The sequence below is a fragment of the Doryrhamphus excisus genome, linkage group LG3 (assembly GCF_037039965.1).
Source record: "Doryrhamphus excisus strain RoL-2023G ecotype Guam linkage group LG3, RoL_Dexc_Guam_v1.1, whole genome shotgun sequence".
In the NCBI taxonomy this organism is placed as follows: Eukaryota; Metazoa; Chordata; class Actinopteri; order Syngnathiformes; family Syngnathidae; genus Doryrhamphus; species Doryrhamphus excisus.
Genome location: NC_136359.1, coordinates 8,743,967 through 8,768,174, shown reverse-complemented (window position 1 = coordinate 8,768,174; position 24,208 = coordinate 8,743,967). Strand labels below are relative to the sequence as shown.

The 24,208-nt window shown below is 42.5% G+C and overlaps 1 protein-coding gene across 3 annotated transcripts in view; it reads right to left on the bottom strand.

Moving 5' to 3' along the window:
• Positions 1 to 24,208, bottom strand: part of aopep (aminopeptidase O (putative)) — an 89,226-nt gene that overhangs the window by 13,283 nt on the left and 51,735 nt on the right. For 2 of the 3 annotated variants that reach the window (XR_013627179.1, XM_058069790.2), the window contains 2 exons: positions 17,878 to 17,940; positions 17,179 to 17,268 (listed from right to left, as the gene is read on the bottom strand). The exons of the other annotated variant lie outside the window; for it this stretch is intronic. Coding sequence is in view for 1 of the 2 variants with exons in the window: in XM_058069790.2 (XP_057925773.2) it covers positions 17,179 to 17,268; positions 17,878 to 17,940 (153 nt within the window). In the remaining variant the exon portion in view is untranslated. The remainder of the gene's footprint in view (positions 1 to 17,178; positions 17,269 to 17,877; positions 17,941 to 24,208) is intronic. 3 annotated transcript variants of the gene reach the window in all.

Below are 24,208 nucleotides of genomic sequence, written 5' to 3'. Positions count from 1 at the left end.
CATTCATTCATTGATTTCCAAAATGATTCCCTCCATCTACTTTTCCAATCATCCATTGAACCACCTTGGTCATCCATCCAACAACCCTCCATCCACAGCCACTAGTCCTTCATTTGAGCCTCGATCCACCACCCATCGAAATAGCCATTCTTAAAAAAACTTCCTTCTATCACTTAAATCCCTCATCCTAGTCTTTAAGTGAATGCCACAAATCTTCCATCGACTGCAACACTAACCCATCTCATCATCATCAATATCGTTAATTCCAACAATTCATTCATTCCCCTCCCCCCCCAAAAAATCTTCCTTCCATCCATCCATCCATCATCCAACAACCTGCCTTGCCTCTATTCATTCCAAAATCAAGTTCCACCAGCCCTTCTCTCCTTCTGTCGAGCCATTGATTCCACTAACAAATAATATTCATAACTACCACAAATCCTTTGATTCTACCCTCCCTTCTATTATTCCAATCATCCACTGATCTGTCGACTTCACCAGTCCAACAGCCACCCATTCATCGTTCCAGCAACCACCCATCCCTCCAAAAACTGTCCACTAAAGACACATTCCTCCCATGCAGCCAAGAAACCCAATCCATCCAAGCATCCATCCATCATCCAACAATACCGCAGGCCAGCCATCATCCATCCAGACTAAATTACCCCTACACCCCTTCTACCTGTCAACAATCTCTCCCTTCACTCGGCAAACCATCCTTTGATCTGTCCAACCAACCACACATCAACCCACCATTGCATCGGCAGGAAACACCTAACCATTAGAGTCCCAACATTGCACTCAAGGAATAACGACACAGCGAAGAGCATTTAACCATAAAATGTGATATCCAGTCCTCGGTCTTCACCGTAACCGTCCATATTGTAAAGAGCGAGTGTTCTCTGAAGTGGAGCCTCCATCTCTGGAGGGTTGGGGCCGACCCATGATCTCACTCACCCTCTCGCTCTTTGAAAAGTCAAAAGTGATAAAAGCCGAACACACTCACACACAGACAGCTCCAGCAACCGTGAGGGACTGGTGTACGTCTGTGCACACGTGGTACTAATCAATACATATCCATTGTCTCCATAACAACTCTTTAAAAAACTATTTACTAATCCGGCCTACCGAAGATGACGTTGCAGCATATCATACCTTCTCACAGAGGAGTGCATTCAAGATGATTTATGATTTATTGCTTATTGGCAGTGTGTGCATTGTGTGTGTGTATATACGGTATGTGACATAGAGAAAGCAATTAGAGGGGGAAAGGTGAAGTCTACTGCTGAGTGCTCACTTATTAATGAGAGAGCCTGTAGAATGGCAAACAAGCACTTACCAGCAGCAACACACACACACATTGACACACAACTTGTTTACAGTCAGGAAGCACTACATTCCTATAGAATCCTACATAAAACTACCTCCATCAGGCACGTAATACTGTAAACAGAAAATATGAAGACCATAAAGCGTTATGAAAAAGCAAAATATGAGAGCGTGTGTGTGTGTGTGGGGGGGGGGGGGGGGTGTACAGGACCATAGGAATAAGCTAAACTAGCCTCATAGCATGTTTACGCAACCCAAAATGATGACGACCTCTAGCCTTTGCTTACAGAGCGTTACAAATACACATTTGAATCTTTGTTGGATTTCCAACGCTTCATTTTCAGAGATAACGGTCTTAAGTGATTTAAAAGGGGTCGTCCAAATAAAACCATTTAAAATCTGTTTCTGCCTCTCGCCAACAATCCGTCAGCATCTCCATGGCGACCGTAGGGAGTTGTTCTGGTGTTTAAAGTAAATAGCAGAGCCGGTCAGTAATGACCTGATCAATTCCATCACTGTCTGTCAAGAGGCCATATTTGTAGAGCACGGGTCTCAAGTAACCACCGCCAAATGTTTCAACATCCAAGGATTTACACCAACATTTCTACGGCCCACATTAAACCAAAAAAATGAAAGCATTTTTAGTGTCTGCTGGAAACGGAGAGCCAAAAAGGCAACAAAAGAATACCTGGCTATAAAATCTGTATAATGACTCCACACACTGAACATTTTGCCAGTGGCACCTTTGATAAGCGTACAAAGTTGTTGCTTATGCTCCCCCCCCCCCCCCCCCCCGCTGCATGCCTCCTACTACTACCACCCCAAGGGAGAGTATGCTGCTTGTTCAGTCGTACCACATTAAAGGGGTTGGAGACGTTGAATAACTGTGACATTATAAAACCAAACTGTGATTTCTGAGAGGCCATTGACTTGTGTGTGTGTGTGTGCGTGCGTGCGTGCGTGCGTGCGATGCCATTCAGCCGCTTGGCTGCCTTTTATTTCTGTCTGACCGCAGGCTTGTAAAAAGCCATTCTGGCTCCAGCGGCTAAAGGCCTCAGCCTACGTGTCAGGTACTAAGGTTCCACTCTTTCTTTCCCCCTTACAGTAAATCCAGTCTGTTTTATCCGCCTCGCCTGACCCTGTCTCCATGACGGCCTGCCCGCCGTCGACAAGCCCGCTTCTCCTTGCTCTTTCCTTTCAAACCTGACCATTGTTCAGCCCTCAGCTCTTTTTCTACCCCTGATTTAAAGCCACAAACATTCATCTGCCTTAACAGCAATGGCGGTCTTGAGTCTTGACGAGGAGCCGTGTGCCAGGCAGCTGTTGGTATTCGGCACAGACTGTGACAGCGTAAGTGGCATCACAAACACTTGCACTTTTAATTAGTCTGGAAGCGCTCCATACAAACGCTCAGAATAGAAATGTGGAGGGGCAGATGGTCAGGAATCCATACATCAAACACTGGAGTCTGATCCTTAAACGACCACAGTAGCCATGTATACATGGACCCAAATATTCCAATGCCATTCGGGTTATCTGCTTAAACGGAAAGAATCTAACCTTTGTATACACCTCATTCCGAAAGAAAAGTGACAATTCGAATGAATATATAATCGGATTCTCAGGGGTGGAATATTCCTTTCCCCAATCCCATTGAGGTATCTTGTACCCGCTCAAACGGAAAGTTGTCAAACTACGTTCTTCTTCGTGGTGTTTTTCTTCTTCTGTTGTTTATTGGCGGTTGGCAAGCAGCTTTCGTGTGCATTACCGCTATCTGTGGAACAGAATCTAAACCCTTCTATACACCATTCACAAGTCCAGTTTTATTAAAAAATAAAATATATATCTATATAAAACATGTGCCGAGCTTAATTATAAAATATTAGCAAGATTGAACTTTCTTTTCCTGTTCCCAGGTGCGTTCTTTCAGTGAATGCTGAGATATGACAAAACACACAGCTCGAGACGTTCATCGATTTAAAAAAATGGAGGCGAGCAATCGGCACTGGACTGCTGCGGAAAGTTTGTTTTTGATTCAAACTCAATTTTAAGACTGGACGAACGAAAAACTGGCAATACAGAGTTATTCCAACAAGTGACAGAAAAAAGGAAGTCGGTATCACGTGATGTTGGTATTTACGTTTTACTGCGCATGCTCCATTGACTATTCTGTTTGATTATAGCGGCGCATGTAGACACGTGATTGGAATATTCCTTTCCATGTATACCATTGCTTTCGGAAAGGTCATTCAGAAAGATTCCATTTGGAAAGAGAAAAACTCCTCATGTAAACGTGGCTATTGAGTGGTCACATGTTGGCTAGATGACCCTCTGGATGGAAAAGTTTTAATAAAAAGGTGCAGTGGCAACGATGTAAACCTATAAATATTAAGTCTATAAATATAGTAAGTGGCCAGCCAGAAAAATACAATTCCCAGACTGCAGGGATATGATACTGCAATCTCGAGGTCCAAAGAGACGCTATAAACAAAGAGGCTTGCTGACATCATAGGATTTGCAATCCAATTTTCTGGTAACGGGATAGGAGATTGTGAAAGGTTATCTGCGAGTGGCATGCTGGCAGTCGCTATCGCCTCCTCAAATGATGTTACACTTGCTTGTGCTGCTGCAGCACGACGATGATCACACAGATAGTTCTGGTCACTGATGACTTGGGGCGATGACCTACAGCCGCCATTGACAGCGCCACTTAATCTAATCGTTACAGCTTTGAGCTTTGAGCGAAAGAGCTGGACGTATTTGCGTGAGATTTATTAAACCTTGCAGCAACAACAACAGCAAGACGCGATCAATGCCTCATTGATGTGTTGTTTCGACTCAAACGTGCACAGGAACTCTCGCCACCGTAAATAAACATAATGGGGGAACAAATAATCAAAACACACACACGCATGCCAATCAGCTGGTTCTGTTCGGAAAACAAACAACTGTACGTGATGCATTTAATCATTTAACCCCGCATGCGATGTTTTCACAAATCTGGCTAGGAAACAGCTGATTACTGAACTGTTTGGAAAACGGCTCAAAAACATAAAAGGCCAACGGACAAAGGATTATTTGTGACACAAACAACTCCAGTTTACTGCTGCTATACGCCAACGTCCTGCACAGGTCCAATTTTAGAGAATCAGCCCCACCAGTCAGTGAGATCCTTATCTGACTTGACTATCTAAAGCCTGAATCCAGACCAGATCTGACCGTCAATAATCAGACCAATTTAGCCGCCCTGGTCACAGCTCGCATCGGCAGTCTGAAAAGGCAGCTGGGAAAGAAATATTTCATTTGAAATCCACCGCATAGATCAACTTCCAATTTTGAGAGATTCCTTAACACGTTTCCGCTAACTTTTGAAAGTGAAACATTACAGAAATCACTGTGTTAAAAAAAAATCTAAATACAAATCATTCTCCACCCTCGGCCATCTCTGTGTGGAGTTTGCAATGTTGTCCCTGTGCATGCGTGGGTTTTCTCCGGGTACTCCGGTTTCCTCTCACATTCCAAAAACATGCTAGGTTAATTGGCAACTCCAAATTGTCCATAGGTATGAATGTGAGTGTGAATGGTTGTTTGTCTATATGTGCCCTGTGATTGGCTGGCCACCAGTCCAGGGTGTACCCCGCCTCTCGCCCGAAGACAGCTGGGATAAGGCTCCAGCACCCCCGCGACCCTCGTGAAGATAAGCGGTAGAAAATGAATGAATGAACAAATCATTCTCATCCATCCATTTTCTACCGCAATGCAGGTGGCCAGAGTCAATGCCAGCTGTCCTTCACCTATTTTCCGGGTTAGACCCCAAAACTTATTATTATTGGGTAATATGGTAGCCTATCCGGGTCATTGAGAGGTCAAGAAGTAAGCTTCCTTGTGGCTTTCATAGGTCTGTGAGCCAAAAAGGTTCCCGACCCCTGCTTAAGGGGCTGCCTATTTAGTTCACTCCATAACACAAATTATCCATGATTGTAACTGCTTGTCCTAGTCCGTCATTGTCCGATTGTAGAATCGTACATTATTCATGCTCCTTTGACTGTGTACTTCTCAGTCCGTATTTTAAGCAGTTTTAGTTAAAAATGGCTTTGTGTAATCAGCAACTTTACGTTCTGGGGTCTGACCACCCAGTATCCTGTATTCTTGGCTCCCATGCAGGCTTATTGAGGGGATGACAGTTTTTAGCACATGCAAGATAGTACGTGTTTGTATTGCATTACATCGCTAAGTCTCCACCAGTTCCCACAACCGATGCCCATGAGAGACTACTTGTCAGTCCAGGGAGCGCCCTGATATTCATGGTGTACAAGTTCACAGGTTTAGACCCACGTGGGTTCACCCGGGGGTTGCGAGTCATAGGGGTTAAACTAAAAGAAACATTCCTGTGCGCTTTGCTGTGGAGAAAGACCACTTCCAAACAGCACACACACACACGCACACAAGATACCAGCATGTGTGCAGCATCAGATAACTTTCCATCAGCGTTTCAATACTTGGCTTATTCTTTGCGCAGCTGTTGTTTGGTAAAATGATACTTTCCTGCAATTTGGTTGCCCTGATTGAGAAGGCAATTAGCATGTTTTCCTCTCCTGACTCAATCATACACATACACACACACACACACACACACACAAACACACACCTCCAAAACTGGTGGGAGTTTAATTAATCTCCAGCACTTTGAAATCCACAAATGTATCCCTCCCCGACGGACCGCTTCCCTCGACCTGCAGGCAACCCCCCCCCTCCAAAAAAAAGTCCATTGTCAACTGAGACACAAGCAACTCCTTGACTAGCCTCACATCTTTTTTTACACCTTCATCCCAGTTTAGTCATCCCAATTCCCCTGCAGGATGAGGGGGGAGTTTATGTTCAGTTTAGTCTGGGAAGTGTCGTTTTCACTTTCCAGCTTCTCTGAGAAGGTGTAAAAATAAAAAAATAATAAAAAAAATATAAAAAAAATATTAAAAAAAAGATCCTGGGCGAGCAGCAGGAATCACAACCGGGGATTGAAACACGAGTCTAGGTAGCGGCTGCTTGGTGAAGACTTTGAAACAAAAGGGTGGGTGTTTGTTGGGGGAGTGGGGGGGACAAATGGGATGCATTTTGTTTAGCATCCAAACATTTAAGAAAGGGATGTGGTGTCATCAGGAACGCAGAATCCAAGGTCGATGCCACTCCTGCCTGGATCAGTCCAGCAAAGTAAGAGCCGAGTGACAAAGGTACCGAACAAAAAAGATCACTAATTGACGGCATTTCCTTACAATGATCCTTCATCCTGCATTTTCCCTCCATATGCAAACAAATCCTAGGAAGACAAAGCCATCAACATCACACCGAAAGCTATCTTTCCGTAATTGGCGGAAAAGCTAAATCCTTAATTCAGTTATCCTGCTTATCACTTAACTTCCCAACCCCCTCAACAAATCAGGTGCTCAAGTATAAAATGTGACTAGGCCTGAAAATAGCAGCACTCCCAGATTTAATTTCCTTGTGTCATTTGTTCTGGCCCCATCCTGTGGGGGAGTCGCGGTTAAATATCATCCCCAAGGGTTGAAATAAAAACATGAGCAACCACTCGCCGCCGTGCAGCTTCTTTCAAAGAGTCGTAGATAAACATTTGCACTGGTGGGGCGCTGCTTTTTCATAATTTCTGTGGTTGATAGGGGCGTGGCGGCGTCAAACTGGATGTTCAAGACCCGCTACCGACTAAAACAACGACTACAGACCGAGAACATGGGAATCGGGTATGGTGGCCATCAACAGGATTTGGAAAGGACTTTTGATGAGCGGTACAAAGACAGGAATGAAAGGTGAGACAAATGACGGCATGACTTGCAAACAAGAGGAGGGAGTGGCGAGAGAGACGAGGGAAGAGGAGACAGCAGGAAGACGCCAGCCAGAACCAATGAGCGGAAAGGTCATGTTGAGGAAAACACACTATACATTTGCTTTGTATCTGAAGAGGTGCACAGACTGGATGGATGGCAATACTCATAAAACCATGCAGTCTCTCTCGCACACACACACACAGACACACACACACCAATCAGGATATTAGCTAATGGCAGTGGGAATCACAGAGACAAGATAATGGAAAAACAGATGGATAGAAAGCCAACATGCGTTGTTGACTCTACGTTGAAACTCCTGGGGAAGACAATCCTTCTGTCTATTTGCTGTGATAAGCCCACATCTAGCCTCACGTCACATGATAGCCCAGACACTCTGAAGCTGCCTGCTTGCCTGCCTGCCTGCCGTACGGCTTTTTGGCAACAACTCAATGGCTTTTACATGAGTCGGCCTGCCTGTCCGACTACATCCTAGATTACGCCAGACTTGGGATGGAGTGCGACAATAATTCCATGTTGTCATGCCTTGGCAGAGTAAAATACTGCTTCTTTTTGGAGGACATTTATCATTGCTACAGTTTTTGATTTGACTCCACTCCCAAAAGGTTTTGGACACAACTAAGAAATTGTGAAAAATATACTAACCACCCAGACATCACACCAGTACATTTTACGACATTTTCCATGTTTTCAACGAGAAGAAGACCCTGAGCTTCTGTTTCAAGCACTGTCTATTTTATAATAAAAAAATATATATGTATTAATAATATCAGTGAAATATCACCCCAGATGTTAGGTGCTTGGTTGCTTCTACAATATTTCACTCTTAATCTTATGGAAATCTCGCTCCCTCACTCTAAATGGGGGCAAGTGGTTAGCGCGCAGGCCTCACAGCTAGGAGACCCGAGTTCAATTCTACATGTTGCATGTTCTCCCCATGCATGCGTGGGTTTTCTCCGGGTTAAAATTTTTTTTTTAATATGCTAGGTTAATTGGTGACTCCAAATTGTCCATAGGTATGATTGTGAGTGTGAATGGTTGTTTGTCTATATGTGCCCTGTGATTGGCTGGTCACCAGTCCAGGTTGTACCCCGCCTCTTGCCAGAAGACAGCTGGGATAGGCTCCAGCAGCCCCGCGACCCTCGTGAGGATAAGCGGTCGAAAATGAATGAATGAATGAAAAGAAGTTATCCTCCCATTCCGTGTGGAAGTGGTAAGTTTTTGGCTTCTTACTTTGTCCTTCTTCTCCACTCTGTTTCAAACACTTTTTAACAGTTAGAATAAATAAATTGGAAGCGAACTAGTTAGCTAGGTAGCTTGCTATGCCATCGGCGGCGGCGTCACTTATTTACCTGCAGTAATCCTACACAATGTGTTGTAAATAGAATAATAGCAGTGTAAAGGGAACTAAGGGTTATTATTTCATGTCTACATGATTCTAATTGTAGCAAAAAGAGAGATTTAGAAAGTAAAGTAAAGATTTTCTATCCTCTAACTACAAAATATTTAATTCCTACTTCACATACATTCACTTATTGTTGGGTCTGGAACCCTTGAACTGCGTTAAACGAGGGATGACTATACCAAGTATGCAGAGCATCACTTTTCAAGATACTCAAAGACAGTATGTTTTTAGTAATTAGTTTTGTATATTAATATTATTAGCTAAAATAACAAATAATAAACCCCACATAGGATGTTGTAGCTTCATTAAGTTGCATATAAGTCACCTCAACTGAACATAATCAACAAGTTGAAGGTCAGGTCATGTGATCATGCCTTGTGAGGATCGGCTACTGATGTAAGCACAGCCACAGCCTGTATATATTCGAGATGATATTTTCCACGTTGACATTGATGTGATTGGCTTCACATGCAGGGACTTCCATCATTATCATCATCATCATCATCTTTGGAACATAGCAGCACACAGCTGACATCACTTATGCATGCATGCGCACGTGCACATGCGCGCCTTTTGACAAGACTAATTGCTTTAGGGCCGTCTGAGGGCCCGTCGGCTCCCTGGTCGTTAGCGGGACCTGCAGATGTTTTAGCGCTTAGCAGGCCGTGGAAATTACACACTGAAAAAAAAATGACCTTATGGAATCTATGAAGTGATATCCAGACATGCATGCTATATATACTGACTGCACCGTTCATCAATTAGTGCTGTTTTTGTACATAAACAGCAGGGGGTGCACTAACAGCGGGACTGTCATGACACTGCAATGCTTGTGGGATTCAGATGCCCCATAAGGTTGCATGTCCCTGGCCGCTCCACCCATTTCTCTTTTTACTATCTTGGTTGTCACCAATGCGTCTGTCATCGGCCCTCCATTGTCGTACTTCTGTGTTTTACAAACACAATGAACACACCAGTGCACACCGCGGGGAGTTCCCCCGCTTGAGATGAGCTTGAAATAAACCCCCTCCCGACCCCCCAAAAAAACTAGACCTGCTGCTGAGTGATAAATGAAACAAATCCACGCCATGATGCTCTTGGTTTTTATCCTCTTTTTGCTCATTAACACAACACAAATGGAGCCATCGCTCTAAACAGAAGGTCTGGTGCTGCTGATGGATTTGCATTTTCAATCCTGTTCAATTTTTAATAATAGCAGCATTTTCATATTTGTCTAATATGTCGTAGTCATTTCTGGAAACAACGTGAATGAAATGACCTCCGCTAAGGAGGTTATGGGTTCATTTCTCCTGCCAGCATCTGTTTGTAGTGCATTTGGAAGCAAACACCCCATAAGTCATGTAACATTTTCTGGAAAAAAACATCATCATCACCACGTGAGAATCCGAAGGCTTACCACACTGGCGACTTTGAATATACCCAAGACCATTGCAATACAATAATAATACAAAATATATGGTAATGACACTACTACAGATGGATGCCAGTGATGGTAATGAGGAGAAGTAACATAAAGGCTTTGGTGATTAAATTCATGCTAACGGTAACAGCATCATTATCCACCTTTCTATTCCCTCAGTGTATGACACTTTCCTCTGCACTGGAATTAGTCCACTTTCCATCTAGTATCTGTCCGTCCATCCGTTCACAGTTCATACTTGGAAAAACCCCATAATCAAGACCGCTACGAGGTGGATTAACAGATCCAATAACTCCTTTTGTCTATCGCTCAGAAATCGCTAGATTTCCACCATAAAAGTTCCTCAAAGTCCAATTTCATCACACAAAATTCATTACAAGGATCTCACATGAAGACAGACGGATATAACATATTAGTTTGACCTCTTGGCTTTGTGTGTGAAGGTTTGATGGAAAGGGTGTGGTGTACATTAGTGGACTGATCCCCAGTGAATATGATGGACACACACACACACACACACACACATATATATATATATACACTGCTCTTCTGACTATTTGCCATCCTGCTGTGATGAAGCCTGTCCAGGAAACGACTGTCCATTTCCCAGAAGGTTCCCCTTGTCTCTCTCTCTCTCTCTCTCTCTCTCTCTCTCTCTCTCTCTCTCTCTCTCTCTCTCGCATCACCTCTGATTCATTGCCAATAAATGCCACAGATGGAGGAACAAAGACAGAGAGAGACACTAATATTTAAGAGGAAAGACAAGAAGAGGTGATGGAAAGGGGAGGAGGCCATATAAACCAGAAGACAATAACAGGAAAACAGAGATGAAAAGGGAAACCAGATGAGTGAAGCATCAACTCAACACCGGGATTACTGCAAAGGATGAAAACCACGCCATGCCTAAAAGGTATGCTATTTCATAGACTTTAATGGAACGAACAGAAGGAAGAATCTGAAGAGGATTTGGAGTAATTGGCAGATCTTTACTCCAGTCAAGCACCTAACAAGTGCTCTGATCTTCTCCCCTTCCTGTGCATATCTTTGACCATCTTAAACCACATCGAAGATCCCAAGACCGTTAAACCCAAAAGTATGAGGACGCTGGGAAAACAGTTTCAGACACTCAACTTTTATAACAAGTGGAAGCCAGCTGGATGCAGACAAGCAGCAGAGGTGCAAACGAGGCGTCGCTCGCACTTCCTGCAGCCATGACAGAGAACTCAGCTGAATGCTCTTAACGGGAACTGCTGAAAAGCAACCGGCCAAATTGCTGTTGGACAGGAATGTCAAGAATTCAGGGTTACGCCATCTTCGCATGTGTTTATCAGGAGGAAGAGCTGTGTAAATACTGTCTTATATACAAACCTTATCACAACACCACTGGCCTTAAGTTTGGCTGTTGTATTCATGTTGACGATCATGTATATTATGCACATTTGATGATTTGAATTAATCCTTCTTTATTTCGAACATGAAAAACATCCAAAGCACAAAAAACCAACCAAACTCAATACAAATAAAAATACCTATATACAGTGCATCCGGAAAGTATTCACAGCGCTTCACTTTTTCTACATTTTGTCATGTTACAGCCTCGTTCCAAACTGTATTAAAGTAATCTCTTACCTCAAAATTCTACACAAAATACTCCATTATGACAATGTGAAAAAAGTTTTTTTTTGACATGTTTTGAATTTATTAAAAATAGAAAACAAAAAAATCCCATTTACATAAGTATTCACAGCCTTTGAAAAAATTGAGCTCAGGTGCATCTTTTTTCCACTGATCATCCTTGAGATCTTTCTACAGCTTAATTGGAGTCCACCTGCAGTAAATTCAGTTGATTGGACATGATTTGGAAATATAATAACTGTCTATATAAGGTCCCACAGTTGACTGTGCATGTTCTTCCCCGATCGCTCAGTTTAGAAGGCCGGCCAGCTCTAGGAAGAGTCCTGGTGGTTCCAAACGTCTTCCATTTACGAATAATGGAGGCCACTGTGCTCATTGGGACCTTCAAAGCAGCAGAAATTTTTCTGTATCCTTCCCCAGATTTGTGCCTCAAGACAATCCTGTCTCGCAGGTCTACAGACAGTTCTTTTGACTTCATGCTTGGTGTTTGTGCTCTGACATGCACAGTCAACTGTGGGACCTTATATAGACAGTTATTATATTTCCAAATCATGTCCAATCAACTGAATTCACTGCAGGTGGACTCCAATTAAGCTGTAGAAAGATCTCAAGGATGATCAGTGGAAAAAAGATGCACCTGAGCTCAATTTTGAGCTTCATGGCAAAGGCTGTGAATACTTATGTAAATGTGATTTTTTTGTTTTCTATTTTTAATAAATTCAAAACATGTCAAAAAAAACTTTTTTCACATTGTCATAATGGAGTATTTTGTGTAGAATTTTGAGGTAAGAGATGAATTTAATTCAGTTTGGAATGAGGCTGTAACATGACAAAATGTAGAAAAAGTGAAGCGCTGTGAATACTTTCCGGATGCACTGTATATATAAATGTACACGTTTGAAAAGGGAGTGGTAAGAAGTCAAGACTTATCCAGTCCCACCCCCCAAATACCCAGATTCCAACCTCATCCCAACAAAACATATATTACAATATATATGATATAATATATAAAAACCCCACATCCAACCACCCTCACCCAGCTTGAGGCACCCAACCACGATTTAACAGGAATATGCATCCCAGGCTTCAAAACACTTCACTTTACTGTGTAAAAAGTGGACAAAGTACACAGCAGTGCGTCTTGGAAACACACACTCTGATGGAGACAGGTGTGGACAAACACAGCTCATTAGCATTAAAGCCACAGACACACACAACAGCATGTTCCCAGTAATAAAGCATGCTTCGACTGTCTAAATTCCAGCTTTTTATGGGACCTTTACAGTCACACACACACATCTGTTAGGCATTGAAGTCATTCTAGAAATAAGTTAAGATTTCAATTGAGAACATGAAGCTCACAGTACGGAACAGTTCCAGGTTCAAGGAACGCTTCAGGCACGATAAATGGAATCGGTGGAGATGATCTTATGACTATCAAAGGCATATCAAGGAAGTCCACTTGATCAGTTTCCCATCTCACAACCCAAAACCTTCAAAGAGACCTTATCAATGCCAGAGAATTTGCTGTTGCCGCTGGAGGGTTTCCTGTTCTGACCAACAGGGGCAGACAACCCCCCTCATTATGTAGACCACAGAGGAAAATGAGGGCCATTCCCACACGACCATGACTAATATTCTGACTTACCAGCACACAGCGGACACACGCATGTTTTGCACATGTGCACGCTGGTTCCATAAAAAGTGGTGAAAATCAATAACGTTACTGCAGATCTGCTGAGAAAGGTGCAGGCCAACATGAAGCGAGGGGAAGTTAGTAATAAACCTGGACTTTATTGGATTGACCAGAACTGTGGTGGCTCTGCAGGGGGTTGTCTGGCTGGCCTCTTCCATGTATGGCCTGTGTGAGCGTGTGCATGTGGGTTCTATTCCCTAATCATCCATCAAGTCATTAGCGCTAAATGCTGGCCAAGCTCCACCGGCTGCTCCTGACAACCACCTTCTCTTTGTCACCACTTTTACATCTGGCTTCTCCAGGCTAGTTCACCAGTCTTAGCTGCACCATCCTTACTAATGCATCTATAGTTCCTCAGCAGAGTTAAGACTCTCATTACGTCACTGTAGTATCGTGATTGCTGCTTCAGATACGTAGAAAACGTGACATCATGGCTACACGACAGCAGAGGTGGGAGTGTTTTGCAAGTATCAAGTCAAGTCTCAAGGAAGGATGTGCAAGTTAAGTCAAGGCCAGGTCGAGGCAAGTCCGAAGTCATGGGCAGGACATTTTCAAGTCCTTACAAGTCATAAGCCGTATAGTAAGTCTCCCAAATAACAATCTGTTACATTTGATAAATGCATTTTGAAATGTTTGACAGTATTTTTTAAAATAAAAGTGCTTTAGATTGAGCTTTAAATAACCACAAGCCTTTGGAATGCTTTGTGGGATATGATACATTTTCACAACTGAACATATTTTCTTGAATTTTCAGCCACGCTTTACAATAAGGTACACAAAACTACAGTACTTACTGAAGAACTGATGAGGAACTAATGAGTAGAGTAGTTACCGAGGAACAAGGTTTAACTACGGTTAACTAAGGAACACAGGTTTAGAGTACTTACTGATGAACTAATGAGTAAGGCACATACATTTACAGTATTTGTATAGTATAGTATAGTTTTTGTATCTCCTTGGAACATCTGTGTGGAGTTTGCATGTTCACCCTGTGTGTGGTTTTTCTCTTGGGACGCCGGCTCCCTCCCAATTAGAGAGTTTTACTAAAGAACTTGTATGTTTTCACCAACAAGAGTCGTCAATGAAAGGTAAAAGTGATGTTAAATGCATTTTGATGCATTTCATTGGTCATTTACTAGTATTTCACATTGCTTTTCTATAAATATTCTTAATAAAGTGTTCTGAAATGTGTTTTTGTTAATATTTTGGGGGATCTGGAAGGGCTGAATTGGATTTACATTGGGAAAAATGGCTTGGATCTTTGTACGATTCGGTTTTTGTCTGATCCTGGAACAGATTATTAATGAAAAACTAAGGTATGGTATATGGGTATATGTTTTTTTCTTCAGTCAACATGTCTGAAAAGGAGTAGGAAGAAGTAGAGCTGATTTAATCCTCCCCTTTTGGTAAAATATTGCCTTGTGCTTATGTTTTGGTAGACTTTTCTACCAAACCCTACAAAGTACATGTGTGACCCTTGCCAACCAATTCCATTCTATTTCAGTCTCAGTCTAATTCAGTCTAATTCCAGTCTCTGGTTCATCACAAGATGGTCCTGCTCTTCTACCTGCAGCTTCCCCTTCTCACTCGTCTGTGCATTCTGCTGCAAATAACAGGCCATCAACAGGCTGGGGGGGGATTGGGGGGGTTGAGGTGAATCTGGGCTGTTGGCGTTTGAAATACATGAAGGAGTACTATAAAGTACACCTGGTCCATCTATGGGGCAATCTGTACACACAGCAACAAAGGGAGGGGAGGGTGAGGAGCGAGTACAGACAGTGGGGAAGGGGGGGGGGGGTGAATGAAGCAGTGGCGGTGGAGGGGTCACTTCGTGTTTCCTTTCACCATGCCTTTTATGGTGCAACTTCAAACGCTGACCTCCTCCCTCCCTCTGGCTCGCTCACTCCATCCGTACGTCCCCTCCCTCCTTCCTGGCTATTGTGTACGGCCAAGTAGACTGCAAAGGCTATTCTTTCATGAGGTTGATTATAGCACCAACCACCACCTCCAACAGGAAGAGGTCCTTTTTGGAAGTAAGTGCGTACCTTGTAAACTATCGGTGGCGTATGTCTGTATCGGCTCTGCAGGCTATGCTTGGAAAAGCAAGAAAACGAGTATGGTAATCTAATCTTGAAAAAAGAATCATGTCCGGACTTGAGTTTGTTTTGGAGTTCAGCACTTTACAGTTAGCAGAAATAAAAAGTGGAGCCTCTAAAGCAGGAGGGTGGGAAACCGGTGGCGCATTTGATCTGGCCCACCATGCAATTCTAAAAATAACCCACAGCTATACCCTGTAATCATAATATAAAATCATTTGGATTTGTTTGATATTATATTTTCTCATAAATGTAGCAAGGTTGGATTTCAAAACAAGTATTTCTGAAAAATAAATCAAATGGAAAGAAAATGTTCCAGGATTAAACTGTAACCATAAAAGTAACTAATATAAGTGTAAAAATAAGTTAGCCCCTGTTAATATTAACTCATTCGCTATCAAAAGATGTATTTATACGTTTTTGTCAACCCGATTACTCGCTCCCAAAGACGTCTTTGGCACAACGGGGTGATGATGCAACTCCACAATAGAAGAGATCATGTACGGTGCAATTTGAAGCCAAAGAAATGGCCACAAGGTGGCAGAAGTGCAATTTGTAAGAACTTGACCTGTAGCTCTCCCTTAGGAATACATTCTCCATCACAACCAGGAAGTGAAAAGGCATCTCACCATGCAGCGCATAGGAGGTTACACATTGAACCAAACACTCAGTTCACAATTTTCACTCAGTGAAAATTGTAAATAGTTTATTTTAAAATTGTTATTTTCATGTAAAACAACCATTTTTTGTTTATGTGGAGGCTAAATATATATCAAAATGAGAGTTATGCTTGAAATGTATCTTTTCACAAAAAGACTATTTCTTTTTTTGTTGAGAACTGATATTTTGCTGAAACTTACCTATGTTCTACTGCCGAAAACAGAAAAAGGTAGAAACAAACTTTTTTTTCTGATGAAAGTGTTATTTTTAACACAGAGACACAACAAAACAGTCCAGCGTAACTTTGATAGCAAGTGACGATGCGTATGAAATTACCCGCCCACTCAATCTAACTTCTACTCATGTAACTTTTTTGCAATTCTTTTGGAATTACAGATGTCAACAAACCAAAACATGAGTAGATAACCCTTGGATGCTCGCTGTACAGAGGTCTCGAGACAAATGCTGAGGTCACATGACAGTGATACACAAGTTCCACTGTTCCACTTTACGCTACCCTTGCCCTTAAAATGTACTGCGCATAAAAATATGAGTTTTGGCGTACACCGAGAGTGATATATAAACACAGCGGTACTCTCGCTAATGACTCCTGACCCTGTGTGACTCTTGGAACAGTGTGCGTCCATTAATGATGCAGGCGTGTGTGTGCATGTGTGTGTGTGTGTGTGTGTGTCAATTAGTAGCTGGAAGGGATTAGCCATCCCTGGAGAGGCCTAATTAACTACACACACTTGCATGATCATCGTTGTTGTTATTATTATTTTTTTAAGTGGCGAGACAGAAAGTAGTTGTGGAGATGCGACAGACCTTCAACGGCAAACTGAAAAGCCAGAATGTCATGGCCAAATTGTGCCCCCCCCGCTCACAGACACAAACACACACTGACGCTGACCACATGCAGACTAAGAGGCATGTGATGTATACAAGTACTTAACAGGTTCAATATGTGGGCAAGAGGATGTAAACACGGGATCCCTGGAGCCGCAACATACAAGCAAACGTCAGAAGAAGAAGAGGGAAAAGTTACTGGTCCTCACCTCTTTGTGGTTCACCTTGTCGGCCTCCGATCGCTTCCGCTTTCTGCCCTTCCCTTGATGACTCCGACTGAAGAGAATCCATTTTGCAACCTGCAGGACGGGATGAAGGGAGGGAGGGAGGTGAGAAATTAAGGGAGCAATGAGGTGGAGGGGGAAAAAACAGCAAAAAGTAGCTTTGAGTGAGCCGTGACGAGCGGAAAGTCACACGAGGATTTATTGGACAGAGTGAGCCACTAGCCTCAACTTAACACCTCTCAACGTACAGTGCACACCTCTACTGTCGCTCTCTCTCTCTCTCTCTTTCGCACAGGCACATTCATTCCAACCTCTCAGCGCTCCGTCACGCTCCATATGCAACCCACACAAACAGAAAGGGTGAGACGAAAGCCTTAATGGTGATAATAGTGGCTCCATTTTTACTGACTATCAAAACTGTCCAATGTCAATGTGGATCCGGCGGGACATATTTGAGGGAAGACTAGCAGAAGCGTCGCACACGCTGAAGTTGGACGAAAGGCTATGGGAAATGTGGTCGTCAGCACGGAATGACAAGCAACAGATGTACAAGCAGTGGGTGTCACCACTTCACAGATAGAACGATGGAGTGAGGAAACATGCGACCATATGCGGAGGCACAGAGAAAAAACACACAACAAGGAAAATAGTCATGGGAAATACTTTTAAGTTAAAGATGCTTACCTCCGCCTTGACTTCCTCTACCAGCGTCGAGCAGGACCACACGGCGCTCCTTTCGTGCAGCCACTGGACGGGAGAGAGGAGAGATGTGAGTGATCGGGACAGAGTGGAATGCTGTGCAGTGCCGGGGAGAGAGAGAGCGAGCAGGAAGGGGAGGGAGGTGGAAGGAGAGGGAGGCGGGAGTGTGCGATCAACTCGCTCCGCAGGACGGGAACTGGCAACTTGACTCTTGGAGGAGAAAGTGGATGAAAGGCGATATCAGGCACACATCAGAAGAGATGGTTGCATCGGTTTTCTTAATGTCTCAGCCCCCCCCCCCCCCCCCCCCCACACACACACAGACGCGCACATAAATACACACAGAAACAGGCATGCCATTTTACTCACTTAATCTTGTTAAGCGGAACGGCTGTTCGAGTGATGTGGATCAACAGCGTTAATGACATCAGGCACAATGAGAGCACTACTCAGCACAAGACCTCCGCCAAGGCAAAGAAAGCCAGTGATCTGATCTGAGACTAACCAATCTGGATCAGATTGTGTACGGGATCTAAATGAGCTAGGATTTATTGGTGGACATCTGAACATGTTTATTCAGAGTGTCTATGTTGGTAATGGTAATGGTTTTATTTCATTTGAACATGCATCAGATTACAATTGAGTGCATCCCATAATCAGTTCACAGTTCCACATGTCCAAAAGGAGTAGGAAGAAGCAAAGCTTATTAAATCCTACCCCTCAATCTGGTACTTTTACAATCAGTAAGTGTTACATTTGTTCACTTCCTGCTTTCCTAATAGGGTTTAAGGGTTTTTATTTTATTTATTTATTTGTCCCATACTGAAGTACAAGTTGATATGACCATACAATGACATATTGGGTACCATAGTAACTGTCAATATAGTGATACAGTAAACCTCGGATATATCGGACTCGGATATATCGGAAATTCGCTCACAATGGACAGATAAAAAAGAACCAATTTTTCTGTAATGCATTTCCAATAAAAATTCATTGCATATATCAGATTTTTTATAACGGATTTCGCCTATTTCGGACAAAATCTCCAGTCCCGTTCCAATTTCCCTCGCATATATCAGATGGCCGCATCGTGGCCTTTGATCCATCTTTGATCCATGTTCACAGCCAAAGCTGAAGATTATAACAGCTTTGTATGAATTACAGACATGTACTACATGAGCATGTACAACGAAAAAAAAAAAATCTCAAATCTGTAGAAATGCCTTCTTGTTGCTATTAGCGAGGTTTAGAAACCAAACAATAAACGTAAGTGTAAACGATAATGACGTCACATGCTATTGAAATGTATGGGAACTTGCCGACTTGTCAATAGCCTGTGACAGATTTGAGAATTTTTTTTTATTTCGTTGTACATGCTCATGTACATGTCTGTAATTCATACAAAGATGTTATAATCTTCAGCTTTGGCTGTGAACATGGATCAAAGAAAGTTCCCCCATGGCATTGCGCGTCCGTGTAATGCATGTGGCGGACATTTTCTGGTATACGCATATAACGGATTTCGCTTATATCGGACAAAACCAGTGGGAACAATTGAATCCGATATATCCGAGGTTTACTGTATATCATGACTGGTTCAAGACTCTTCATCCTTGTATTTAGCAAACATCAACTGCTTGTATTGTTTCTTGAATTGGCTCAGCATTGTGCATTGAGGGTCTTACTCAATCCATTCCATAGTTTGATTCCGCATACTGAAATGCTATGGCTTTTTAACATAGTCCTAGCATATAAGTGTTTCAAATTTAGTTCTTCCCTAAGATCATATTTCTTGAGTATTGGATGACATTTTTAGGTAATTGGTTAATTTAATTTTTAATTAAAATATTTTTTATCCTTATGCATTATTTTAGCTGTTTGAAGATTAACTATATCAGCAAGTTTAAGTATTTGTGATTTTAAAAATAAGGAGTTAGTATGTTCTCTATAGGCGGCATTATTAATTATCCCTACTGATCTTTTTTGCAGTACATTTAGCGAGTGAAGATTGCTTTTATAGTTATTACCCCATATTTCCACACAATAAGTAAGATGTTCAGTACAAGATGCTCAGTACAAGTTGCTCCAATCTGGTTCAAATTAGGATCAAATTTAGTTCCTGCTGATCCTGATCCCTATACTTTTGTGGTTGTTTTTACACTTACAGTGCATCCGGAAAGTATTCACAGCGCTTCACTTTTTCTACATTTTGTCATGTTACAGCCTCATTCCAAACTGAATTAAATTAATCTCTTACCTCAAAATTCTACACAAAATACTCCATTATGACAATGTGAAAAAAGTTTTTTTTGACATGTTTTGAATTTATTAAAAATAGAAAACAAAAAAATCACATTTACATAAGTATTCACAGCCTTTGCTTAATACTTTGTTGATCCAACTTTGGCAGCAATTACAGCCTCAAGTCTTTTTGAATATGATCCCACAAGTTTAGCACACCTATCTTTAGGCAGTTTTGCCCATTCTTCTTTGCAATAAGTCTCAAGCTCCATCAGGTTGGATGGGAGACGTCTGTGCACAGCCATTTTCAGATCTCTCCAGAGATGTTCGATCGGATTCAAGTCTGGACTCTGGCTGGGCCACTCCAGGACATTCACGGAGTGGTTCTGAAGCCAATCTTTTGAGATCTTGGCTGTGTGCTAATGTCTACTGTCTATATGGTCAAGGTACATGACCAGTCTACTGAGGTCAAGAGCGCTCTGGAGCAGGTTTTCATCCAAGATATCTCTATATATTGCTGCATTCATTTTTCCTTCTATCCTGACTAGTCTGCCAGTTCCTCCTGCTGAAAAACATCCCCACAGCATGATGCTGCCACCACCATGTTTCACTGTAGGGATGGTATTGGCCTGGTGATGAGCAGTGCCTGGTTTCCTCCAAACATGGCGCCTGGCATTCACACCAAAGAGTTCAATCTTTGTCTCATCAGACCAGAGAATTTTGTTTCTCATGGTCTGAGAGTCATTCAGGTGCTTTTTGGCAAATTCCAGACGGGCTGCCATGTTCCTTTTACTAAGGAGTGGCTTTCGTCTGGCCACTCTACCACACAGGCCTGATTGGTGAATTGCTGCAGAGATGGTTGTCCTTCTGGAAGGCTCTCCTTCGCTGGAACTCTGACAGAGTGACCATCGAGGCCTTGGTCACCTCCCTGACTAAGGCCCTTCTTCCCCGATCGCTCAGTTTAGAAGGCCGGCCAGCTCTAGGAAGAGTCCTGGTGGTTCCAAACGTCTTCCATTTACGAATAATGGAGGCCACTGTGCTCATTGGGACCTTCAAAGCAGCAGAAATTTTTCTGTATCCTTCCCCATATTTGTGCCTCAAGACAATCCTGTCTCGCAGGTCTACAGACAGTTCTTTTGACTTCATGCTTGGTGTTTGTGCTCTGACATGCACAGTCAACTGTGGGACCTTATATAGACAGTTATTATATTTCCAAATCATGTCCAATCAACTGAATTTACTGCAGGTGGACTCCAATTAAGCTGTAGAAAGATCTCAAGGATGATCAGTGGAAAAAAGATACATACACCTGAGCTCAATTTTGAGCTTCATGGCAAAGGCTGTGAATACTTATGTAAATGTGATTTCTTAGTTTTCTATTTTTAATAAATTCAAAAAAAGTAAAAAAAAACTTTTTCACATTGTCATAATGGAGTATTTTGTGTAGAATTTTGAGGTAAGAGATTAAATCAATACAGTTTGGAATGAGGCTGTAACATGACAAAATGTGGAAAAAGTGAAGCGCTGTGAATACTTTCCGGATGCACTGTATATATGTCAAGGTTTTAATATGATGACACAGGTTATTCCTATATTGGCGGTACATGCATTGTGTTTGACCCTTCAATGTAAACTACATCATCACACAGTAGGACACACACAGCGAAACACACACACCATCCAACCTGTAGCATGTCCACAGGCCACACACAAGGTTCAATAGTACAACTCCATGCCTGAGTAGCACTCAGAGCGTATGACAGAAAGTCACTCGAACAGAAATAGCAGCAGGAAAGCCAAAGATAGTAGAATGGGGATGTTGTCAAGAGTGGGATGTGGAGAAACCATGAAGTGTCGAGGCAAGTAAATTGGCATTGTGCAACGGGATAGCGCGCATATCACGCTTTGCGGCCTTGATCCACTGTTACTATTCCTTAAATAGCAAGTCTACCTCAGGTCCCCCCCTACTCCGTCTGTGTATTGTTGCCAGTCACTCAATGTTAGATTGAGCGTTCTGAATTTACTCCTCTTGGCCATCATTTCATCTTGATAACTACAGTTTAACCTTTGCTGGGTGCATTCTCCTCAACTTCTTGTTGCTAATTAGCTCTGCCTAATAATAGCCTATGATGTGCCGTTACTAAGACGATTCATCTATGTTTTCACTAGAGGAGTACTGTTGTCCCTCGCTCTATTCCATTCCATTCTTAATGATTTTGACTGATTTTCAAGGCATACTGAATATTGACTTGGTATAGACATGGTATATACTAAGGGTGTGGAAAATAATCAATATTAATCGATACATCGATGCGCATGCGCACCTCATTCACTGGGTATGGATACAATTGACGGGTGAAATCTAGATGCATCATTATGCGTTTGTGGGTCTCGGTAAAATCCGATTCAAGCGCCATTTTATTAATGTTCAACACCCCATATGCTGTCCCTAGGTGCATTGAATGCACCATCATTATTTCGCGTTTTGTAATGAATACGGACGGAAGCCGTGAGGCACGTACAACTACTAGTAGTAACAGCAAGAACGTTCGCACACAAGCAGCAGCGAGGAAGTTTCTACAGTGCATCCGGAAAGTATTCACAGCGCTTCACTTTTTCTACATTTTGTCATGTTACAGCCTCATTCCAAATTGAATTAAATTAATCTCTTACCTCAAAATTCTACACAAAATACTCCATTATGACAATGTGAAAAAAGTTTTTTTTGACATGTTTTGAATTTATTAAAAATAGAAAACAAAAATATAATTTACATAAGTATTCACAGCCTTTGCCATGAAGCTCAAATTGAGCTCAGGTGCATCTTTTTTCCACTGATCATCCTTGAGATCTTTCTACAGCTTAATTGGAGTCCACCTGCAGTAAATTCAGTTGATTGGACATGATTTGGAAATATAATAACTGTCTATATAAGGTCCCACAGTTGACTGTGCATGTCAGAGCACAAACACCAAGCATGAAGTCAAAAGAACTGTCTGTAGACCTGCGAGACAAGATTGTCTTGAGGCACAAATCTGGGGAAGGATACAGAAAAATTTCTGCTGCTTTGAAGGTCCCAATGAGCACAGTGGCCTCCATTATTCGTAAATGGAAGACGTTTGGAACCACCAGGACTCTTCCTAGAGCTGGCCGGCCTTCTAAACTGAGCGATCGGGGAAGAAGGGCCTTAGTCAGGGAGGTGACCAAGGCCCCGATGGTCACTCTGTCAGAGCTCCAGCGTTCCTCTGTGGAGAGAGGAGAGCCTTCCAGAAGGACAACCATCTCTGCAGCAATCCACCAATCAGGCCTGTATGGTCAGACGAAAGCCACTCCTTAGTAAAAGGAACATGGCAGCCCGTCTGGAATTTGCCAAAAAGCACCTGAATGACTCTCAGACCATGAGAAACAAAATTCTCTGGTCTGATGAGACAAAGATTGAACTCTTTGGTGTGAATGCCAGGCGCCATGTTTGGAGGAAACCAGGCACTGCTCATCACCAGGCCAATACCATCCCTACAGTGAAGCATGGTGGTGGCAGCATCATGCTGTGGGGATGTTTTTCAACAGCAGGAACTGGCAGACTAGTCAGGATAGAAGGAAAAATGAATGCAGCAATATATAGAGATATCCTGGATGAAAACCTGCTCCAGAGCGCTCTTGACCTCAGTAGACTGGTCATGTACCTTGACCATATAGACAGTAGACATTAGCACACAGCCAAGATCTCAAAAGATTGGCTTCAGAACCACTCCGTGAATGTCCTGGAGTTGCCCAGCCAGAGTCCAGACTTGAATCCGATCGAACATCTCTGGAGAGATCTGAAAATGGCTGTGCACAGACGTCTCCCATCCAACCTGATGGAGCTTGAGACTTATTGCAAAGAAGAATGGGCAAAACTGCCTAAAGATACGTAGGTGTGCTAAACTTGTGGGATCATATTCAAAAAGACTTGAGGCTGTAATTGCTGCCAAAGGTGGATCAACAAAGTATTAAGCAAAGGCTGTGAATACTTATGTAAATGTGATTTTTTTGTTTTCTATTTTTAATAAATTCAAAACATGTAAAAAAAACT